Source organism: Electrona antarctica, assembly GCF_951216825.1.
Source record: "Electrona antarctica genome assembly, chromosome: 12".
Lineage (NCBI taxonomy): Eukaryota > Metazoa > Chordata > Actinopteri > Myctophiformes > Myctophidae > Electrona > Electrona antarctica.
The window spans coordinates 29,262,566-29,282,012 of NC_136793.1; the positions used below are offsets into that span (position 1 = coordinate 29,262,566).

At 41.0% G+C, this 19,447-nt stretch overlaps 1 protein-coding gene across 1 annotated transcript; it reads left to right on the top strand.

Moving 5' to 3' along the window:
- The first annotated feature begins 1,208 nt into the window (after positions 1-1,208).
- ndc80 (NDC80 kinetochore complex component) lies at positions 1,209-14,526 on the top strand. Its single transcript, XM_079515321.1, has 17 exons — positions 1,209-1,361; positions 2,181-2,279; positions 2,906-2,989; positions 3,323-3,449; positions 4,412-4,584; positions 6,853-6,955; positions 7,111-7,206; positions 7,549-7,642; positions 7,816-7,916; positions 9,430-9,574; positions 9,780-9,985; positions 10,229-10,381; positions 10,795-10,884; positions 11,149-11,241; positions 12,303-12,433; positions 12,807-12,909; positions 13,964-14,526. Exons 1-17 carry the CDS (start codon positions 1,354-1,356, stop codon positions 14,090-14,092), a joined length of 1,935 nt encoding a protein of 644 aa, XP_079371447.1. The 5' UTR covers positions 1,209-1,353; the 3' UTR covers positions 14,093-14,526.
- Positions 14,527-19,447: the final 4,921 nt, after the last annotated feature.

Genomic DNA, 19,447 nt, shown 5'->3' on the forward strand with positions numbered 1-19,447 from the left:
GTAGGCCTGATATTAGGCTAGGCCTATACAACATAGCCTACAAATAGGCCTGTAGTTGAAATACAATTAGTGCGCATAAAACCAGTCATGCCCTAATAGACTTATAGCTGCAAAGTGCAAACCCACTTTCAAGGGCTAGAATGCCAACAAACACTTCACTTCACCAACAATAGTGATATCGTTACTTATAGGCCTAATTCAAATAAAAACTTACAGATTTGTAGGCTCAGGTGAGTCCGCGACTCCGACTTCTTCTGGACAAAATAGACTGATGTGAACTCGAGAACACTCAGTGAATGAATTAAATCTCTGAGTCCGCACTGCTGATTTATATCCCTGATGACGCAATGATCTGGGCATCAACCTGTCCTGCTGGACACACCTCCGTCCGCGAGAGCTCTCTCTCTCTCTCTCTCTCTCTCTCTCCACGCCTTTTTTAAATTTCCTTATATGATGATTTCCTGTTTTTCAGAGAAGTGTGATTCAGAATCTGCACCTGCTGGCTCGCTGGTAACAAACTATCATTACACCATGGGAAAAACTGTAATCTCATTATCAAGGCCGACTGCTTCTCAGTTAAAGTGGGTGACAATGACACGCACGAAAAGATGAAACTTAAGGCTATGCACTATGCACTATATGGACCAGAGCTAAGGAGTCCATATTCGGCTCAAACAAGGGATTAAATTCATTCCCTCCTATAGGAGGGAATGAAAATATGGAACGCCCTACCAACAGCTTTAAGACATGTGAATCCCTTCGAAACTGGCCCCTGTAAAGTCTGAGTCCCCCCCCCCTTGGCCTTGGCCCTTTTCCCCTAATACTGTATGTTTTTCCCTTTTTACTTCCTTTATGATGATTTCCCATTTTGTTTTTTATATATAAAGTGTATATTTGTACGTCTCTAAATGTTCTGATGAATTGAAAATGGTGAATCCTGTTGTAAAGAAGTGCTGTTTTATCATGGTGCCGTCCACTGTAACAGTTTTTGTATCGAGTTGTGCTTTCGTTTGAAATGTACCTATTCTGCAAACTGCATGTCAATCAATCAATCAATCAATCAATCAATCAATCAATCAATCAATCAATCAATCAATCAATCAATCAATCAATCAATCAATCAATCAATCAAGTCACTCCCCGTCTGAAAAGACCGATGGACACTCCGGAACAGAAGGTGGCGGTAATGCACCAATAAGCTTTATGCCAACCATCAACAACAAGCAGCTCTTCCGTTTCCTGTTAAGACGTCATCAACTAACTGCCGTTGGCTGCCTTTTGTGTTGGCGGAGTTTTTTGAATGCGTTTTACCCATTTATTAATAAGGGCGGATTACTTTACACTTGAGAAGAAATGGATCGGTATGTAAACAATTAAGCTAATAAAACAATGTAATGTTAAGTCGCTGTGATAACATTTGTAACGTAGCCCGAATTAACTATATATAGAATTGTGGCGGTTATAATTCCAGAGTTTTGTTTTGTTAGCCATGCTAACAAAACAAGCCATGCTAACAAAACAGCTATCCGCACTGTGCTGTACTACGCTGCAAGTAGCCGCATATGTGTCCTCTCCCTAGGGCTACGCTGCAACTATTTACAATAGTTTCTAAACAAATGATGTCATTGAACTAACTACATCAAGCCCTCCATGCACAGATTATTTTTATTTGAATATATATCACTATCAGACACGTCCACAAAGATAAACAAAACGCCGGGACGTTTTTAATCGGCATACTGTGTGTTGGGCAGGTGTAGAGCCCACAGTCCAGTCCCAGACATGATCATCCTTTGAAATCGTCACTATTATTCACTTTTGAATGTGTCGTTTTGTGTCCGAGGTTAATATGTGTAAAGTCACCTTTTCATTCCCAGAGCTCAGGGACCCCGGCCCATACAAGATGTGTTGTTAAAATGTTTCACAATTTCCAAGATTTCTTTCAAAATGGCATATCTACACAATGCAATCTGTTGAACTTGTGAGCTCGTGAATCTACTTTAAAAAAAAAAAAAAAAGCCTATTTTGTATACAGGTTTAAAGCTATATTCATTGACTTTGCTGGTGACCCCCTGGAATCCCTTCAAGGAGCCCTGGGGGTCCCTGAAACGTCTGAACCCCACTTCTGAGAATCTCTGCTATAATATGTTAACCAACCAATGTCATGCCATCACTTCTAGTGGGAGGATGAACCGAGCGTCCAGCAGTAGACCATCAGATATGATGCCTCTACGGGTGGCTGATACCAACAGGATGAGCATGTATACTACACCACAGAGGTACCGTAGCACACCCTACTTTTAATCGGCCACAGCCCATTAGTTCTTAATTTCTTGTCTACGTCAGGGTGAATCTCAACCTTTTTCTATTTCACAGACACCATTTTATACGATTTCTATCTCTGGGAGTGGGACCCTGGTCTACAGACCCTTTAAAGCATTCATTTGGTCCCTAACAACCATTTAGCAGTCGTCGTCTTTTTCACAAATCATTTTGGGAGTCTCCACATTGAGAACCATGCTATTGTTGGTGCATTATATCACATCACATACCTAAGGGAATGATTTTATATGCCATATTTAGGAAGTTATTTCAGACACAATCATCAATGTAACACCAAGAACAGGTATACTAGTGTGTCCTGTTCTAATTTCTGACATTGTGTTAACTACTTTATGTTTGAGTCTGCTGTTAATTTTGATACGTTTGATTTTAGACACCTTTTGAAATACACATGGAGGCTTTTTATAGGAGATTGGGTAACATATTACTATGCTTCATATCCTTGTGGCATTCGTTTTTCCAGCTTTTTTGTTGTGCTGATACATCACAAGTATGTGCTTTACATACAGCTCTAATTGTTGCCATTGTTCATGACTTGAGGTATGGTTTGACTTATTTACAGTAAACAGCCTTCATTTGGCAAACTCAATATGACCAAACCCCCGTCAGCGACCTCTGACAGACGGACCACCTTCTTTGGAGCTCGGTATGTACATCCATGAATAGGATTAGGAAGATATAATAATAATAATTGAGCAGTTGAGACGAATAACAATCTAAGTCCATAATTTATTCGGACCCCTCCCAAGAATGGCCTATCTGTCCTGACACCGTATCCATCATTTATACATTATGGATAATTTCTATGGACTTAGAGTCACTGTTATGTTATTACTGTCTCAACTGCTCAATTTAGTCGCCACTCCCTGGGGTGTTTTTACACATCGATTTAAAATGGGTATAGATGATTATTTCTGTTGTATCCAAGTTAATATCGAATGATGATGATAATAATGAATATTTAACTTCATCACTGCAGGACTAGTGGAATGGGTGTGCATCGCAACAGCACCTTTGGAGGGCTTGGAGGAGCTGAGAAACTGAAGGACACCAGACCTCTGCATGATAAATCCTTTGTACAGCAGTGCATCCGAAAGTTATGTGAGGTACTCTATAAACCTTTTCTAATTCTAATCTTTTCTCTCATTCTTTCAATTTAGTGTTTATGTACAGGTGTATGCAAGTATTCACTACATTTAAGCTTTGAGAATAAATTCCTCAAGGATAGGCTTGTCCACCTTTAGCCTCTTCTGAAATTAGAATTGAATTCCAATCCAGAATCATGAATTTACTTCACAAATCACAAAGTCATCAGATCGTTATGTATTTCACACTACAGGAGTCTTTAAAAAAACTGGCTGTCATCTCTCTCTCTGCGCACGTGCACACACACTGGAATACACAGGGCGAAATGTATGTGATAGCCTACATGCGCTAGAGCAAGACAGGAGGCTAATTGTCATGAAATAATTCTGTCTCTCTCTCTCTCTGTATGAATGTGCGCGCACACACACACACACACGTGGTCCAAATTTAACAGCAATATTAGGATAATATAGCTATCAATATGTGCTGTCCTGTGCTCTCATTGGCTGTAGTACAGACCTTCTCGGGTTGCCGCTGCAACCCCGTCCATACTGTATGATGTCCAGACGGCGAGAGAGCCAAATATCAAACCTGCTAGATATTCAGAAACGCTTGGGAATGTATCGGCGATCACTTTTAACAACGCCGGATCTTCCCGCAGAGCCTTTCACACACAACGAGCAAAACCGCGGCGATCAAAGCCCAATCTTGTGTCAGATTGGGGGTTTTGTCGGCGAGCGCCAAAATGCTCCCCGACAGCATAATCGGAGGAAATATCGTGCAATGTGTAGGGGCCATTAGCCTAAAAACAATAAAGTTTACTTATATTTTGTGTACCTGTAGCCTAGGTCAACATTAAAGTGACTGTTTGACCGTCGGTGTACTGTGTATGCTTGATGGAGGACATAAAGTTCTTTCAAAAGTGGCCTGTATTTGACCCTTTATTTGGTTCTGTATCTTGATTGTCTTTTTTTCTTTGTAGTTCCTGTCAGAAAAGGGCTTCCCAGGGGCTGTGTCTACCAAAACCCTCCAGTCTCCGTCCACCAAGGAGTTCCTCAAATTGTTTGAGTTTATTTACAGTCAGCTGGACTCAACCTTTCAGTTGCCAAAATCCAAAGTAGAGGAAGAGGTACCACGGATCCTAAAAGACCTTGGGTAAATCAGTCTGGCTTTTTTCATATGTGTAATAGAACTATCACAGTATTAATTTCTTCTGCAAATTCGTCGTTATCATGAAGTTGTCGGTTAACTAGGTTAACTTTAAAACTCTGAACAAGAGTAAACTAGAAATGCACTCTGTCGTGGTGCCAACTTGCGCCTTGCACACAAGTAGGCCATACATGGTCTACTTGCACGCTCTGCTTGCGCAAGTAATTCCGTTACCATCAACAGCCGAGGACCACCGAGGACAGGCCTACATACCATACATACATACCATGCATACCATACATACGCAGCCGACCACAGTATTTGCGCGCTCTGCTTGCGCAAGTAATTTCTTTGCCAATTTACCTCTAATCTTGCATAGACACCTGAAGATCTCTGTCGAACATAACGTCTCAGGAAATCTAAACTCGATGTTAAGTGCTAGAACTGTGGAAACAATCCAGAGATATAAAGTTTATATGATAAACCTTTTAACATCAAGCTTTTCATGGTCAACAGATGAAAGCCTTTTATCTAAACATGGCACATTTACATCACAGCATAATGATGTTACTTAATGTGAATTGTCTCTGCTAAATAAATTAATAATACAAATATAATGCAAAACCAAAATCCTTTCCCCCAGGCTAACCTGGGTAAAGGGCCATTCACACTGAGCCCTAACAACTATGAAAATATTGTTTTAAAAATCATTCTATGTCAAGTGGATGGCAGAGTTACATTAAACATACCAACTATAAAAACAAATATGATAGTAGTTATAGTGCTCAGTGTGAATGGTGCTTATTACCATTCACTCATGTCAGCTCGGTTGTTAAAACTAGTTTCTAGGGGGCACGGTGGCACAGTTGGTAGTGCTGTCGCCTCACAGCTAGAAGGTCCTGGGTTCGATTCCCGCTCGGGACGCTGTGGGCGCTGGCGGCGTGTCTTCTCCTCCGCGTCATCGGTGCCCATACCCGAGGCGGGGTTGGCGAAAGGGCCTTTCTGTGTGGAGTTTGCATGTTCTCCCTGTGTCCCCTAGGGTAGGTGCCCTCACAAAAAACATGCAGTAATCCTGATCTCTAAACTGCCTCCCCCTGGCCAGCCGGGGCACCAGATGGAGGGGAAAGGAACTGGTTGGAATAACGTGTTCCTTCCACGCACTACGTCCAACCAGGGAAACTCCCCCCTGTCAGGTGTAAAGGAGCAACTCGGACACTCAGGCATGAAGGAAGCATGAGTTCAAGTCCGTTGCTCTCCCCATGTCCCCCATATATGGGGACTAGGTTGGCGGAGGGTGTGTAGAGCCCAGGATCACATTAGATAATTGACACGGGTGAAAAATGGGTTACAAAATCGTGGGATAAAAAACAAAAATAGTTTCTACCACCTACGCCTACTTGCCAAGATAAAACCTTACCTCCCCCACAAACAATTCGAAACAGTCATCCATTCATTCACCCCTTCAAGGCTAGACTACTGTAATGCTCTATATTATGGTATCACCCAATCCTCTCTCAGACGACTCCAATTAGTACGAAATGCTGCTGCCCGCCTCCTCACCAGGACCAAAAAGTATGACCACATCACACCCGTCTTAATCTCACTCCATTGGCTCCCCATTAAACAGAATCGATTTTAAGATTATTTTATTCACCTTTAAATCTCTCAACGCCCCCCCCCCCCCCCCATATATGGCTGAACTCATACAGCGCCACAACCCCACCAGAGCTCTGAGGTCTGCGGACCAGTCACTGCTGACCGTGCCAACAACCCGAACCCTCAGAACAAGAGATGACCGTGATTTTGCGGTGGCAGCCCCTGAGCTTTGGAACAACCTCCCCCCATAGAGCTGCTCAAACCATTGACCCTTTTCCCTGGCTTTCAATGTGAACTGATTTTAACCTACTTAGGCACTCCTGTACAGTACTATCCATGTCTCACGCTGGTTTCTATATGCTATGTTTTTATGCTTGATGTATTCTGTTTTATATTTTGTTGTGAAGAACTTTGGTCAACTCTGGTTGTGTTATAACGTGCTATATAAATAAAGGTTGATTTGATTATTAGCATTCCTGGTTTTTCCACATTAGGTTTCCTCTACATTGTAAAACTGTCAGCATGTGATGCAAGTTGAGTAAACACATTTTCTTTCTGGTTTAAATAAAACGGCAGTTTCATCATCTGTCAAACAGACTCCATGGCCCAATTTGGGTCCCGTCTCCTGGATTTAAGAAACTGCGCTGCTGACCATCTGTGTCTCCCTCTGTGATTTAGGTATCCATTTGCTCTATCTAAGAGCTCCATGTATTCTGTTGGAGCTCCACACACCTGGCCTCAGGTGCTGGGCGCTCTCATCTGGCTCATCGACACAGTCAATGTAAGCAGCATCTTGTACCGTACCATAGAAATTAGAGGAGAGAGACGAGATTCAAATATAAATGATGATGCCTGGATTTTGTATTTAGTCTGGTGCAGTACTGGACTTTATGTTGTGGAATAAATATTCACTTTAAAATATGGTGTGTTTGTCAGATCTACTGTAGCTGTGTGAACGAGGGAGATAACCTGCTCTTCAAGGGCTTTTCTGAAGACAGGATGAATGTTGAAGATGGCGTTGAGCGTAACAAGGTAAGCATTACACTGTAATAAAAGTCATCAGATACATGTGGCAAAGTTTTATTACTGTGTATATCACAGTAAGATGTTTTTCCCCCACTCATAGTTTTATTTTGTATTTCTTTCCAAATTCCCAAACTGTCCTATGACATTAATGTCTTATCACACCCTGTCTAGTTCTTATCACTGACTCTTCATTCCTCTTTATCAGAATTGTATTGAGAGGATGGCCTTTCTCTCCTCTGCATCTCTCTCTCCCTCCCTCTCTCTCTCTGCATCTCTCTCTCTCTCTCTCTGCATATCTCTCTCTCTCCCTCTCTCTCTCTCTCTCTCCCCCCCTCTCTCTCAATATAGCTCTACCTGGACTACATAGGTGAGACATACACCAAGTTTATGCAGGGAGCAGACACTTTTGAAGAGGAGGATCATGTACACTTACATAGATTAAGTAAGTATTCAGGGGATGTTACACACCTGTAAAAATAACTATTTGTTTATTGAAGTTTCATGTTTGAACAGTTTTTAATATAGTAAACTTTACAGCTTGTTCTACAGAGGTCTTTAAAAAAAAATATATACATTGATAGCAATTTGGTTGGTGTGTCTGCCTGTCTCCCATAGAGAGACTTTACAATGTGGATGACGGCCTGCTGCATTCAGCGGAGGAAAAATATAGGATGCTGAATGAACAGGTGGAGCTTCTGGAGAAAGAGAACCAATCAGTAAGAAGCATTGCAATTTTATTTTGTACATACTTTATTTTGATTTTTTTTGTCAAGGATAGGGCAGGGATAGTTATGAGTCCAATAGAGCGCTGAAGTCCTGACGTCACTCGCTCATCCCCTGGTTCTGCCTGGTTCACAGAAGTAATTTCTCTATGGAAAATAACATGAGGTCATCTTAATCGTTTCATATAAGCATTGTGGTCCAAAAAGAAACAAGCTGTCTCAGCGTTATTGTCAGGGAGGTGTCTCTGTATCGTTTGCGACAGTCAGTCACTCGTATATGATACTGTTTCTAGCGAAAATGCAACTAATTCAGTAGCAGTAACAATAGCGTTTTCTCTCAGTCAGTTGATTCTTCATTTCCTTATGAGTGAAACGGCCAGGATGACATGTTCATTTTAACACGTCACAGTTCTTCTATGAAAGAAACTAAAATCCCCCTATGGGGATTACAATGCAAATAAAAAGTACATGAACCTGTGGATTTGTGCCCTCTACCGATATTGACGTCAGACTTTGGTGCTCTATAGTGAAAGATGCACAGTTGCACCATAGCAGCCAGATATACAGAACATATACTCAACTATTGTCAAGTACTGCAAGGAATGGCATCCACATTTTTTGGAACTTAGCTTGTGTATTCTGTCCGTCATGACGAATTTGTTCCAGTTTAGCAGTGGAGAGCATCTCGTTGAGCCATCTCTTGAAACATGGAGAAATTGGAGCAACCATCAGAGCAACCAAATATTGCTAAACCTGCAATCTGGCTGAATATAGTGAATATTCTTTCCCAGTTGTCTGGAGAACCAATTGAATATATTTACCCAGAAATTGGTTATTATTAGTATTACTGGACACTGGCAGAAATGATGTGACAGAGAACCCTCTGCAGAACCACATCTATCACACATAGGGGAGACTGCTGGGTAAATGTTACTAAGTTTTTAGAGTAATGCAATCTGTGCAATACTTTAAATTGAATCAATCTATATCCAGAATTGATAGAGCAGCTCTGAATACTAGACAGGCCCTCCTCCCACAACTCATCTGATATTGGATCGCAGAGTTGACCAGGGTCCACCGACGCCCTAAAGGCAGCAACAAAGCTGGAAACTAAATGTTTAGAATTTGGATGTATGAGAATTAAATCATAGAACCCATGGTCCTTGGGTTTGACTGTAAATTCTAGGATGTGATGAGATCTCCAAAGTCTAAACTGATTGTAGGTATCGCATATGTTCTCTGTAAGGTCAGTCTTTAGGCATAACATAATATGAGCCTAGATACCTTAAACTGGAATTTGACTTAAACCACTGTAGTGTAGATATACAAGAGGGATGTTGAGATTAATCTCAAAGTCAGACAGCCATTGTCCAATATTGTGTGTGCTCAAAAACTGATTTCAGATTATGAGATGCACAAGATGTAACCAAGTTCATCTTTGTACACTGCACTACATTTTCCAATGCAAGATGAAGATAAATCAACTTCTTCACCTTTTCTCCACCAGGATCCTCTCATGAACAAGAGGATGGAGAAATTGAAACTGCAGACAGAACTCCAGAAGTTGGACACTTACCACAGCAATCTAGAGACCTACAAAGCCAGTCTGGAGACCAAGGATGCCAGACTAGGCGAAGAGGTGGTCACCACTGGTAAATGGCCATCAAGAACTTCTAATTAGCCAGTTTCTTGGCATTCCATAGTACCAATATCTTTGTTGATTTCAGTGTTTTTCACTCACCTCGATACCAGAAAATCGTACAAAAATTAGTCTTTTCCAAAGGTCTATTTCCTCTTGCTGAAATAGATTTTTCTCAACATGTAATGTGTTTTTTTTGTCCCCTACTACCTCTACAGGCCGTCATCTCGATTCTCTAAAGCAGGAACAGGCCAAACTGCAGCACCTCCTGGATAATCAGAAGTACACTCCAGCTGACATAGAGAGGATCAACAGGGAGAAGATAGAGCTCCAGCAGACAATCTCCATTCTCAACAAGGCTCAGGAAGAGGCAGAGAAACACGTGTGGCAGGAAGAGATGGGTCTGGCCACAATCAAGGAAAAAGTATGTATATTCAGTACATAAGCAGAAGCATGAATTCCATTTGTAACCGTGTGGTATGACAAAATGACTAGATGCCATAGTGGTGGTGTTTTAGTTTAGCTCAGTGATTCACCTTTTCATATTTTGTGATATGTATGCATTGACTTAAGTTCTCACATTTCAGTCTTTACAAATTAAGAATCATGAGTAAAATATGGTTACCTAGACCTAGTCCTCTCATTTCCTCCTTCCACAACATCACAGGTTGAATTGAAGCTGGCAGAGTACCATAAGATGGCCCGTAAATTGAAGCTCATCCCAGCATCTGCAGAGAATGCCTGTGGACATGATTTTGAGATGACGACCACCTCCATGTATCAACCTGGTGCTATGCTCCAGTATAAAGCACAGATACAGGTAAACTTAGATTTGGTCTAATACCATAGCTTTACTGTATTTGAAGACACATTGATATTCCTTGCTTTACCTATCTTTGTATTGGCAATATAATTTACTGAATATTAATATCGGCTCATTACAGCTTATTGTGGATTTTGTACATGGTACTGTGTAGCTTTTGTTCAGTTGTGTGTGTACCTGTATCTAGCATTTGGTTATAGGTATTCTTGACTCATTTCAGCATAATTTGAAAGTCATTAGAACAACCACAACATACGGTAGCCCTAGTTTACATCACTGTCCTAGTGCTTAGGCTCATGAGCGTAAATGCATTTGTAGAGACTTCCTCCATTTATTCCTATCTAATGTGCCTTGTGTTAGAAAATGGCTAGAGTTTGCTATTCTAGTCATACTGGTTTATGCACGTTTAGATCCCCCTGAGAAAGATGATCACTGACATGGAGGAGCAGAGCGGTCGACTGGCCAACAAGAAGCTCTGCGTGCAGGAGTCTATTGAGCAGGTAACATGTTGCCAATTTATTGCATTGTGCTGATTTCTTCTCTCTCTCCCTCTTTCGGGTATTTGCTCTGGAAGGAATACATTTGTATCGATATACAGTCACAGTGTATACTCGGCATGACTCATGTATGCATTGTGTTTTTTAACAAACTGTCCAGTCCGGCAGAGTTTGTCATCTTGTTCTGGTCAACCCTGATAATCCCAACAATGTGTTGCAGTTAGTTTTGAATCCGGTAATCAAATGACATGTGTTTGTTTGTCTCAGATGACCTCTAACATCTTGGACAAGAACAATCAGCTGAAGCAGCGGAGAGAGCAGATTCACAAATTGGATGAACGATCAGAACAAGACATGCAGGTAAAGTATATCATGCACGCAAAGAGACGGTAGAAATGTAACTCGCCAGAATCACACTGGAGTGATGTGGTCATTGGTCAACTTGCTATACAGCCTGCCTTGGTGTGTGGCTGATTGATACCTGTTGTTCATCCAGAGCAGCTCCCCTGAGCATACTGATTCTCAACAACTTTATTTTAACATTTGATTTATTAATACTAATGTATTGAGCTGATTTATGACTGTTCTCTTTTTTTGTCATCAAAGTTTTTATTTTTATTTTACAGCATACAAAATACACATGCCTTACACAAAAGAAAAAGACAAGAAAAAACAAAACACAACTAGCAGTCAAAAACTACCCCAAATGGACAACACCCCTCACATTCTGTTGTTGACAATAGTGATTATATCTGTAATGTATTACAATTACACATTGTTAATGCAACCATCCTTTAATATACAAATAAAAGTAGTCTCATGTTTCCTGGAACTTTCCTTTGACCTTGTTCCTCCCGGCAATTGAGTATTCGAAAGATGCAGTTTCAGTCATAAGTTGGGTCCAGTCTGTGATCTCTAGTGTAGCCGAGCTCTTCCAGTTTCTCAGTGTCAAGTGTCAACCTGGCTGCAGTGATAAGACCTGCAGTCACTAATGCACGTTGTGCCTTGGTGACCCCTTGTGGCAACACCGTGTTATCTCTCATTTTATCCATATCAGAATACCTGTCACCTTAAATGAGTATGACCCGAAAGGTCCACCTTAGGTTAGACAGCCTACAAAAGATGGTCTCTCTGTCTGGTTCATAAAGATAGCCTGATGAAGGTTGAATAGAATAGACCGAAACGTTGCCTATCCCTTAATAATCTTTTCAACTGCATTTTGAAGACTGTGCGTGAGTTTTCCCTTTATCCTTCTCCTACACACCTGTCGCCTGTAGGTGTGCAAAAGCCTTGCTTTTTATTAGCATTTGATTAGGTTTTTGCGTCAACAACACCTGGAAATTGCTGACTTAATGAGCAGGTTGCATTTGGGGGAAATTATTGATTTAACAACCTTCAACTGTGGGTGTGTGTGTGTGTAGGAGACGGCACTTGAAGAGCAGAAATTTGCAACCGAGAAGGACTCAATTGAAAACCACCAGAAGATCCTTGAGGACAAGGTTACTCATGGTTATGACGATGCTGTGCAGAAACAGAAGGCAACGCAGCAGCAGTTAGTGTTTTTCTTTATCTACCTTTCACCATTAGAGCTATAACTTCAAATCCACTGTACCCCGACGCGAGCTCGCCCCCCAAACCGCTACAACACTTAACAGGATGAACGTTTGTGGTGGAGGGGATGATCAATGATGAGTCACCTGGTGTTGTTCATGCATACATCACCATATTGAATGTTTATGTTAGAGTATTATATTTCAATTCAAACTAAAGGCATGGTTGTGGTTGAGTGTCTATTCTCTATTCAGAGAAACATTCATGTGGAAGGATTACTTGGTGTGTGAGCATTGTCTGTCTAACATTCAGTTATGTATGAGTATTTATAATAGAAGGAGACATTGACTTGTGTATTCCTCTGTGTACCCAAGGTACCACCTGGTGCTGCAGGAGACCAGTGAGGAGAGACGAACAGTAACAAACAACTTGGCCTCTGTCTGCACCACTGCTACCAACCACGTATTCATGATAGAGGTACAAGATTATTTAACTAGTGTGGCAACCCAGGGGAGAATAGGCAAGATTCACAATAAAATAACAGGCTCAGAGTCAGAATCAAACTGACTCACCAGGCAGCTTGGGCGTAGGCTATTTAAAAGCTTCTGTTGATTGCCTTACTGGCTGCAGGTGCGTCCATGTCCAGGCTCCCATTGGCTGCAATACCTGTACAGGGTAATATACTCCCTCTATTACCTCCCCCAGCCTCCTTATGTGGGGAATAGGCCTGGCTGTTTCCCCTGGTTTGCCACACTAGCTAATTTAATAACTTGAAATTCATCTGTCACTGGGAAGAATTAATCTAACTAAACCAGCAAACTACATAGATTTGAGTGGGAATTGTAATCGACAGACAAGTTAACGCCAGAGACTATTAGCTGCTAGCTGTGAAAGTAAGGTGTCGAATGATGTGGTTTTCAGTATATGAATCCTACCTTCTCATTTGTCACTGTGCCATGATTTCTTCCAGTGACATAAATACAAACACGTTTAAATAAAATTATAGTGATTTAATAAAGTCTTCTAGATTTATCTCTTATAGAAAGAAGTAAATAATACAATCTTTAACAATAATTACTGTTTTTAAGGCATTACTGAATTCATTGAGTGCTACCATTAAATAAACATGGAATTTGGCCACAGAAAATAAGCTCAGTATAAGCTAAAACGTATATATCTATCTCCAACCACGTAACCCTATACTTTGTTGACTGGGGTCCCGGAAGAGTATATTTGGTTCCCAATTTTTTTCCCTCAAGCTTGCAACGTGTTGTGAGCTTGCAGATTAGCTATTTTTGTCGAATATTTGCCTATTATGAGTTCTGCTTGGATTAAAGTTATAATCAATTTGTGCAATTTCTTCATGTACTGTAGAACTGAACAGCAAGAAGATGATTAGAACAATAATACTAGAATTGTTTTTATATATTGTACTAATTGATCATGGGATGTTCATGTGGTTAAAATGCATTACTGAAATACTATAAAAATGTTTTCTTGTAAAAAAATGTATTTGCCTAATCCTATACAGAAATTTCTGGAGGATGACCGCAGCAGAATGCAGCGTGTTACTTCAAAGGCCAGTGAAGAGAACCTAGTATACCTCCAGCAGCTCCGGGAAATGATCACAGCATTCATTTCCAAAGCAAATAGTGTATAGAATTACCTTTTATGAATGATGGAGTACTATAAACCTGCTAATTACATTTTATAGCATGGGCATACAGTGTCTGTGTATATATGTAGATATTATTTGTTGCTATATCTTTTTTTGCCCCCTTGACAGAAAGGAATGAGAAGAGGGGGACAGGGGGGACCCTGTCGCCTTCTTCGCTTAACTTTCTGTCATCGATGTTTGCACCTAGAGATGTTGTTTTTATACCCACAACTTGTTTATTGCTTGGTAACAAACCAATACCACTGTAATTTAAAAAAGATTTAGGATCTAGTTGTTCCTCTAATTTGTCCAGTTTGTTTTTAGCAAGCCCCTTGTTTTGTTCTCTTTCTCCCCCTTTTGCATGCTTTTATATATTGACCAATTGTTTATTATTGCTTTGTTGTATTTTGTTCAAAAATAAAAATGTATGTGTGTAATATAGGTGCTCATAAATAATTATACAGCACTGCTACTGGTTCTTAGAATGGCCACTAGATGGTAGCCGTCACCACTTCAGACCAACCGAGGGACCACATACTGTACTACTTTGTAATTACGGTAACCAGTGATGGTGAAAGTAGTACTCAAATGTTTTAAGTAAAAGTATCAATACTGCAAAAATACTATATATATAAAAAATACTCTGTTACAAGTAAAAATCCGGAATTCAAAATATACTTGAGTAAAATGTACTTAAAATACCAAAATCGGCCAAAAGGTGTAGGGCTGAAGTGGTTAATGTATGTTTTGTAATCTAAATCTACAAAGTAACTAAGTTTTCAAATAAATCTAGTGGCGTGAAGTACAATATTTGGATCGACATAGTGGAGTATAGAAGTAAGGGTAGTTTAACTACAGTAGGTTACTTTAAATTGAATTGTGTACTTAGTTACGACGTTCCACCATACACTGACGGTAAGCACGTAGGCTACAGTACAGAATCATGCCTCGATGAAGACCAGGTGTGTTGTTTTTTTAAATATCAGATTCAGAACCTTTCTGACCGTTTTTACTATAGCTGGCTGTGACCCACGTTTCCATTTGAATGGCATCAATCTGGGTACCGATCGGCAAAACAGGAAAAACGGCGCCCTCTTCCTTTGAATTTGACTGAGTCAATGACATAGCCATAGCCACTTGTGATGTGCTAACACTACCAAATTGCCAACGACGGTGTCTCGAAAACAAAAACCAAGAAGGTGGAAGACGTTTGGAGGCCACTTGAGGCGCCCTGTTAACGTGAGTAGGCCACAGCAGCTGTATCCTGTCAGTCCTTGCCTCATCTAAAACATAATAACCAGATTTTGAAACGGCCTTTGCGTGTCTCAGAGACAGTAACACGTGTACGGTGTATGTAGGCTACAATAAAATAAAACATTGGTCTGCTAACTTTTTTTGTTAATTATAGACCTAGATGATCTCGCAAAAAATGCTGGTGCATTCCTATTTATGAGAAAGGACGCTTACATTTATTAAATGCATTAATTACAGTAGTATACAATTGTATAAGTAAAGCAGCACATTGAGTGTTAGAAACATCTATAGGCCTGAAGGCAGCCAGGGTTGTATCCTAATGGGAGGGCGGACCGAATTAAGCAACATTTCTGGTCACAAATAGGCTATAGCTCTCCAACAAGTTACAACCACTACACAATCTGCAGAGTTACAAATATATAAATTAACAGGATTTTATTGTGTACTAGTCCCAAAGTGGGGTCCGGGGATCCATAGGGGTACTTGAGGGAGTTCCAGGGGGTTAGGAACCAAATGGACCCTTATGGGTCAGAGAGTGTACAAATGGAAACAAATGGACCCATTAACATTGATTTTACAATATAAATTGGTGGTCCCAGAGATAGAAATGCCATTAAATGGGGGTCCGTAGCCTAATGCATGTCAAACTGGGGGTCCATGAAATTAATGTTTCAGAATCACTGCTAGAGCCTTAAAAATCCTCTCTTATCCGGGCGACTGGCTGACATATCTTTTCAAATGGGGGTCCGCGGGCTAATAAGCGTCAATTTGGGGGTCCTTGACATGAAAAAGTTTGGGAACCACTGGTGTAGTAGGCTAGCCTGTAGGCCTAATGCTGCTGTCTTTTTAGGTCAATTTCAAATATGAATGATGTCTCATATCTTTAGCCCCTCAACCAGTTTTTGACAGTCTGTCTTTTGTGAAACTTTTCCCAAAGGCTCCCTTTCAAATAAATATGTCTGTTTTCCGATTTAGCTCCCCTCCATTTGGACATGGTGATGTTGATTGATAGTTCTGTGGAACTGTACCATATCCAATTCTGTGACGTTCACCAATACTTGAACAACTGCTTGAAGCACGCAGCACGAAGGAAGTGTCATCCTGAGAGTTGGCCAACACCTATTAGTAGAATCCCACTGGTGCATTTTACATAAAAGCCTGCTTATTATCAAATCAAATCTGTTCATATGGTGAAAATGTTAAGCATGCAAGGCCTTTGTCACTAGGTCCAGAACTTTACTTTGGGGGAATTCTTGAAAGCCTCGGAGTGTTAGAAGCGTGAGAGAAATGTTTTGGCAGATGTTATGAAGAAAGATGAGGTGATTGTGAGGGGCTCCATGGAGGGAGAGGGAATGAAAAAAAGAAGGTGATGGATAACTTCCACCTCAAGTAGAGGCAACCCATGTCCTGAGAGGAGAGAGAGGAGAAAGGCATGGAAGGCCCATGACGTGTTAATGTGTTAATAGCTGCAGAAACGCAGTCCAACTAAACCTCAGGGCTTGGTTTCTTACATTTGTTATTGTGATCTAACCACAAGCGACATCCATACACACCTTCTGACGAATGTGTGTGTGTGTGTGTGTGTGTGTGTGTGTGTGTGGACTCAAGGGGCTGTATTTTGCGTGTCTTAAGTACCAGGTCTTATTACTTAACTTAAGACCTGGAGGCGTGGTCAATGCTCTTTGGCCACTCAGAATAGCCAAATGACATTGATCACGCCTCCAGGTCTTAAATTAAGTAATAAGACCTGGTACTTAAGACACGCAAAATACAGCCCAAGGACTCATGTTTGTGTGTGTATGTATGTGTCCCTCCAGTATTGGCTATTTCTTTGTGGCATTCTGCCTCGCTGGATGTGCACCATGAATTCTTAATACATTGTACTTTGCTGCCCTCACACATTGGAAGTCAATATGTTGCAGCTGCAGTCAGAAATTCAACTCTCAAAGGGATTGGGATTGTGTGTGTGACTGTGTGTGTGTGTGTGTGTGTGTGTGTGTGTGTGTGTGTGTGTGTGTGTGTGTGTGTGTGTGTGTGTGTGTGTGTGTGTGTGTGTGTGTGTGTGTGTGTGTGTGTGTGTGTGTGTGTGTGTGTGTGTGTGTGTGCGTGCGTGCGTGCGTGCGTGCGTGCGTGCGTGCGTGCGTGCGCGTGTGTGTGTGCGCGAGTCTGTCAGGAGAAGAGTGTATGTGATGTGTGTGTGCATGTGTGTGGTCATGCTGGAGTGAAAGCAAGATTCACTCACAAAAAAGGGGCAGCATTAAGACATAGCCTGTAAATCCAAAGTTGATCTCCCTTGCTTCCCTTGCAGCACTGTGTCAGTGAGCGCCATAAGGCCATGTCATCTCTGGGAGTGGATTTGTCATGGCAGAGGATTTAGGTGTTAATGCAGAGTCTTATTAAGGGTTAATCTTACCCATACACCACAAGAAGTAATCTGTTCTGCAGATGTGGGAGATGGGAGTTTAGAGAGAGCGTGTTCTGTCTCCCTAAAAGCTCACTCTCTCACCGCTCACATCACATTCCAGCCTTCTTAAGCCTGATTTATTCTTAGTTGCACGCCAGTGTCTCGCACAAAAAAGCAGATGTACAAGCTCAGAACTTGTTGCACTGTGATACGTTGTCAGCTTGTATATCAAGAGACACTGTGTGCAACCGAGTACAAATCAGGGGTTAGTCTGTGTGCAAACAGTGTAATGTGGCTGAAATCTGTCTTCATTATTACTAGCTCTGGCATTTTTATTTCTGTTCAACAAACTAATGGAAGGCACAAATGGAAGAAATCAATCAGTATAGTGTAACAATTGGCAAGCATGGCATAACTAAACGCAGTGATAGCCGCAGCTATTTATGAGCTTTGAAGACTTCATCAGGAGGGTGTAACAGGTATTGCCAAGCAACAGCATGGCATAGCTAACATTACTTTTATTGCTTTAGCTAGCATGTGCCTATTATATGATCTCTGCCAGGCTGGAAGACCAAAGGCCGGAGATCATGTTTTTGCCCCTCTCCGTCTGTCCATCCGTCTGTCTGTCTACCTGTGAACAGCTAATCTCAGGCACAGTCTCCCCTATGTGTGATAGATGTGGTATTGCAGAGTGTCCAGTAATTTCCAATTTCTGGGGAAATATATTGAATTGGTTCTCCAGACAACTGGAAAGGGATACTCAGCCACATTGCTATTTAGCAATATTTAGCCCTTCCTTCCCACAAAAACAGTCAACGACAGGTATGGTTGCTGCCAAAAAAAACTATACTGATAAACTGGAAGTCTCCAACTTCTCCATGTTTCAAGAGATGGCTCAACGAGATGCTCTCCATTGCTAAACTGGAACAAATCTGTCATAATGGACAGAATACACAAGCTTAAGTTCCAAATAATGTGGATGCCATTCCTGGCAATGCTTGACAATAGTTGAGTATTATGTTCTATATATCGGGCTGCTATGGTGCAACTGCGCATTTTTCACTATTGGACTAATAACTATCAATGCTTTCCGATGGTCATCGATCCCACCTATAGTATGTGTCCCCTTGTTTTTTATTTTGTGAGTGTGTGTGTGTGTGTGTGTGTGTGTGTGTGTGTGTGTGTGTGTGTGTGTGTGTGTGTGTGTGTGTCTTGTATGTAGTTACCTTACTTTTCTGCCATTTGATGTCAATAAAGTATGTAAAAAATGTGGAGGAGAGTTAGTGAAAATTGTACTTTTCACTACTACTCCTCCAAAACTCACACAAATCGGGACACATTATCTCTGTAGTCATTTGCCTAATCTTGGCCATACATGTCATCAAACCCATATTTTGGAAATTCTTCTTTTTTTGTCCTTTGTCCCAGGCCTAATTTGTCATAGCATGGGATGTGGGATGGTCTGGTCAGTCTTTTTTTTAAATAATATATTTCTGCCAAAATATATAAAAATTGAATAATCGCAATCTAGGGGAACACTCTCTGGTGTTTCTGTTTATATGCTACAATTTACAATTTAGGCATTTAGCAGACGCTCTTAATCCAGAGCGATTTAAGCAAGAACAAAAAAGCATGGGAATACATCACATATATAAAAAGCATTTATCATGAAACATGCGTAAGCTAAGAACGTAACAGTG

What these genes read in the sequence shown, in the direction of transcription:
- ndc80 (XM_079515321.1), top strand. An exon ending in TGCAGGAGTCTATTGAGCAG is followed by an intron (nt 10,885 to 11,148) that starts GTAACATGTTGC and finishes TGTTTGTCTCAG; the next exon opens with ATGACCTCTAACATCTTGGA. An exon ending in ACCACGTATTCATGATAGAG is followed by an intron (nt 12,910 to 13,963) that starts GTACAAGATTAT and finishes AATCCTATACAG; the next exon opens with AAATTTCTGGAGGATGACCG.